General features: G+C 39.3%; 1 protein-coding gene across 1 annotated transcript; it reads left to right on the top strand.

Annotated features, from left to right (window-relative positions):
* The first annotated feature begins 4669 nt into the window (after positions 1-4669).
* Positions 4670-5248, top strand: LOC141812880 (uncharacterized). The gene has a single exon (XM_074700830.1). The coding sequence runs from the start codon at positions 4816-4818 to the stop codon at positions 5023-5025; it is 210 nt and encodes a 69-aa protein (XP_074556931.1). The 5' UTR covers positions 4670-4815; the 3' UTR covers positions 5026-5248.
* The last annotated feature ends 69 nt before the right edge of the window (positions 5249-5317 follow it).

The following is a 5317-nucleotide window of genomic DNA, read 5'->3' as shown; positions in this document are numbered from 1 at the left end:
GTTAGAGCTGTAGCTATGAGTGCTACGGATGGATTGACGAGAGGAATGGAAGTAATTGATACGGGAGCTCCTCTAAGCATTCCAGTTGGCGGAGCTACACTCGGACGAATTTTCAACGTTCTTGGGGAACCTGTTGATAATTTAGGTCCTGTAGATACTAGCACAACATCTCCTATTCATAGACCCGCACCCGCCTTTATAGAGTTGGATACAAAATTCTCAATCTTTGAAACAGGAATTAAAGTAGTGGATCTTTTAGCTCCTTATCGCCGTGGAGGAAAAATAGGACTATTTGGGGGAGCTGGAGTAGGTAAAACAGTACTCATCATGGAATTGATCAACAACATTGCCAAAGCTCATGGAGGCGTATCCGTATTTGGCGGAGTAGGCGAACGTACTCGTGAAGGAAATGATCTTTACATAGAAATGAAAGAATCCGGAGTAATTAATGAAAAAAATATTGCAGAATCCAAAGTAGCTCTAGTCTATGGTCAAATGAATGAACCGCCGGGAGCTCGTATGAGAGTTGGGTTGACTGTGCGGACGATTTGAACTTCATTTATTGACAATTTATCCACAATTTACAAAAGAATACTAATAATACAACATTCACAATTAGAAGTACAACATTACATAAGAACAACTTATTGTATATGAATTTCATTTATTAAAATAAATTCACTGCACAATATGAAATTCATTTATTCAATGTACAACAACATACAATCTACCCTAAATTCATATCATACATTATAATACATATTCACAATACTCAAACAACAAACCATATACAACCATCAACATCATGTCTTTCTACACCACCCTAAGCATGTGATACAATTGATACACATTATCTCTAAACCAACACCACATTATAATACAACAAGCACAACATCAACACTTTTAACATGTTCAATAACCATTTACTACAACATACATACAACATGGTTTCAATTTGACAGCATATGCAAACATACATACTAAATTCTACAACATTCACATACAATCATTATATCATACAACATACAACCTATAGAATTTATCTACACACTTTATTCATACATGAATCAATTATACACAAACTATTTACATGTGATCACAACCAATACATATTACATAACCGGTTAAAAACTAAACACATTCAACTTCAAGTTAAACCATGTAACATGAATTTTACAACTTTACTAATAGCAAGAATCAACTTATTCATATTCAAACATCACCACAACAACCAATTCATGTCAAAAGTTTTACAACATACCAACTCAATTCTCAACACATTTGAATCAATGATAACTCGAGTTCAACAATTGAACAAGAGACAACCTATTCTCTGATACAACAGTATACCATTCAACCACTCAACTACAATTCCACATAATCAACAGTATAACACTACATGCTATCAAAACTGACCCACACAACAAGTTAGAATTAGAATTAGCAATTAGAATTAAGTTAGAAGTTAGGGTTAGAATGAATTAGGGTTATGGTTAGAACAGAATTAGGCCTTCAGTTTAGAATTAACATATTTATAGTGTAATTACAAGGGGGGTTTTTGATGTCGTAGGTGAAACAAATCTAGAGCAAGAAGACAGAAAGACAAGAGCAAGTAAACTTCAACGGAATTGAAGCAATTATCAAGCTAGGGTTTAGAGTTGGTGATTCCCTGATCATCACAAAACGAAGCTAAACAACCAAAGGTGATCTTGCGCCGGTGGAAATGAATCTCGCCGGGGTAGTTATCGGGAGAGATGGTTAGAGAAGGCAAAGCTTGGAAATCCTCAGCCACTGCTCCTTTCCCTGCTACAACCGCAGACAAGGTCAGAAACAATGAATGAAACCCTTACCTCTCCTTTCCGGTGACGGCGGAGAACGAAGTCATCCGAGGTGCTCAGCTACAACCGCAGACCAAGCCTGGTATGGAATCCCTGCTACAACCGCAGACAAGGTCCGGTGACCTATCGGAGCTTCTGTGGTGGTGGAGTGGCTGTCGTCGGCCGTCCGCAGCTGGAGAACCCTCACAACAGCGGAGAACGAAGCGACAGGGAAGAGCGGAGGGTCGGCGACGAAGAAACCCTTCGGGATGATGGCGTCGTTCATGGACTGCATCAGCCGTGCCAAAAATGAAGTCATTGCTCCATCCGTGGGCATTACTTTCCCCCGACGCCAGCTGCCGACCTCTTGCCTCCCGCAAACGCCAGTCGCCGACGCCACGCTAGCCTTGCCAGAATCATGGGGACAGCAAATAGCGCCTGTGTGCTGTCACAGGCAGCGCATATGGCGTCGTCGACCAAGAACAAAGAACAGATACAAGGACTGTTCGACTAAAATAGAGACGGGCAACGCTAATAGGTAAAATCTACAACAATGCTCTGATACCAATATTGGATTACCTGTTGAAGCGTGCCTCCGACAGCCGATAGTTGGGATGACTTTTGTCGAAGGAACAATCACGAGGAAAGCTCCTTAGATTTTCACGAACCAAATCCTTCGATCTGGTATTCTTCCTCTTCTCCGACGCAGCACTTCTGGAACAAATCCACTGCTGGCTTCTGGACTTGGACGCACACACCTCCAAGGTATGAACTCTCGCACCTCTTACTCTCTGCTTGAACGCACTGATATCATCGTCACCTCCTCAGGGCTTTTCTCTCCCTTTAATAGGGAGAGGTTGCATCATCCACAGAGTGCCGAAGTGGGGTGCCGAAGTGGAGTGTGTGGAGGTCGTGCGTAGTGGGCGGTTACCGAAACCGCTAACAATACAAAGCTTAGAAGATTAAGCCTATGATTATACAAGGAGAGCTCAAAAGAATAAGAACAATAAATTTAAACACAGGCTTTCAAATGCTCCTCATGGTCGTCCTTTTATAACATTCAATCTCCTCAACTTTTACTTGCTATTACGTTGTTTTGTGATTGATTGGATTCACTATCAATCGATTATTTTCTTGATTTAAAGTTTGCAGCATGCCAATAGCTACCTTAGTTGCATTGTTTCCACCATCAATCAATTGTTTTCCTATAGACCTTAAGTCTTACTTAACTTTGTCAAATCAATGGCTATCTCCAGCTTTTCAACTAAGTTATTAGTCGATTGAATTCAATTTAGACAAATACCTAAAGGAACGTAGTTGCAAATAAAAATATTATGTTCATTAGTTAATCAACTTGAGCTAACTGTGTAGCATTCAATCATCAATCGATTGAATCCTACCTTTTAATTGATTGGATCATTTGCTACAATCATCATCAAGTCTTTGCCTAAGTTGACATTGAACTTCTTTCTCAAGTTACAAATCTCTCAACTCACTTAAGAGTTTACTTTGTAGCTTATCTTTGACCATGAAATTTTTTGTCATTAGATTACTTATCCCTCAAATACACCGTGCTCTCCATATATTCCATGTGTCATTCTTCATTTGTTTCACTTACATAATTTATCCCCTTTGACTAAATTATTATTTCAATACTCCTAGTCAGGTTGTCCTTTAAATGTCCAATAACATTCTTCTTTCATCTCTAATAGATCTAGAGCATTGAGTTAATTTTTAACCTTGCCACGTTGTGTATTTTATTAAGTCTCTTTAGTGGTCGGTGGAAAACTTTCGTGGAATCGGACCAGCCACCCTCAGGGATTGAGTCCATGAAACTGATTGGGATTTATCATTTTTTTATTAAATCCTATAAAAACAATTCTATTTTAAATATTTTTCATAAATATTAAAACCCAGGAGGAGAGCGTGCATAGGAATACACAAAGGCCATATCATACTTACCGATGCAAACCCACCAATGGAACGACTGATGAACACCGGTTGGAGTCTCATTACTTGAGACTCTGGATTGATGTAATGCTATGCTAGGGATTGGGATCTTGGGCAGTGCGTGCATTGAGCACGATGTGGCACAATTTGATGGTCAAGGAATCTTTCCTGTGCTTGGGCGAAGGTGAAATGAGCACTACTAGTGGAAAAAGACAGCCATACTGCCATTGAAATCCTCATTAAATGAGGCTGCTCCTCCAACATTAGCAGTGTAAAAATGCAAATGAAGCACAAGCAGAGTTTAATGAGGAAGGATTGAGAGGTCAGATTGCCTACGTAGCTGAGAAAGCAATGGGTATGGACATGCAATGGCGATGCAGCCAGGGCTGAGCATTCAGTTAAAATCGAATCGAACCGAATCGAATAAATCGAAAATCGAATAAATCGATTTTTTTTCGAACCGATCGAATTTTTCAGCCGAATAAACCGAATCGATATTTTAGGTTAATTCGGTTTTTAACCATCCAAATTTTTTAAATATTATAAAATTTTTATTAATTAATTAGGGATTTATAAATTTAGTTATTTACAATTTATAAATTATTTTTTAAAATTTGAATAATTCGGTTTATCCCACTTTTCTAGATATAAAGATGAACCGAATTTTTTAAACAAACAAACCAACATTATCAACTTTTGGAAATCCAAACAAACATTATCAACTTTTCGATGACACAAGTGGCGTTAATCACGTGGATTCCTTCTCTCCCAAGACAAGAATTGATAAGCATGGAGCGAAGCAGCACAAAGGTGGCTACAGCAACCTGCTCACCACGTGTTCATCTGCCTTTAACTACTCTTTTTAAGATCCAACGAGAAAGCAGCAAGCATTGATTCTTCCTCTCTTTCCAATTAATCCTCTCTCTATTTAACATCAACTTTACCTATCCCCCGTCCCTAGTCTAGTAATCTTTATGCTCGTATATAATGAACCCATGGAAATTGGGAGGCAGCACTAGTTATTGCATTTACCTCATCAGGTTGATCGATGGCGGATTGGGGTCCGGTGGTGATCGCGGTGGTGCTGTTCGTGCTGCTCTCGCCAGGGCTCCTGATCCAACTGCCGGCGAGGGGGAGAGTGGTAGAGTTTGGCAACATGCAAACCAGCGGTGTCTCCATCCTCGTTCATGCCATCCTCTACTTTGCTGTCCTCACCATCTTCCTCATCGCCATCGGTGTCCACATCTACACCGGCTAATTAATTAATCATTTCCTTTTAAAAACTTTTCTAATTCATCGCTAGAATCAAATCGAAATAGTGTTGGAGTGTTTGGTTGTATTTCTAGCTGCAAATTTTCAGAATTCCTAATTATCTAAAGCATTCAAGGACAAACATATTGCAATTGCTCCTTTATGGGATAGTTATGTATCTAGTGACCACAAACAAATATCTGAGTGAATGATAGGCCGTAGGAATTTGCAGTAGGAATAAAGGTTTACTGACATACAACACAGCACACAGAGATGCAATTTAGATTTGATAATTGTTG

This window comes from Curcuma longa, chromosome 20, assembly GCF_044706935.1.
Source record: "Curcuma longa cultivar G26 ecotype Majalengka, Jawa Barat chromosome 20, ITB_CL_G26_1.1, whole genome shotgun sequence".
In the NCBI taxonomy this organism is placed as follows: domain Eukaryota; kingdom Viridiplantae; phylum Streptophyta; class Magnoliopsida; order Zingiberales; family Zingiberaceae; genus Curcuma; species Curcuma longa.
Note: the sequence above shows the minus strand (reverse complement) of the source record. Positions and strands in the feature narration are given on the sequence as shown.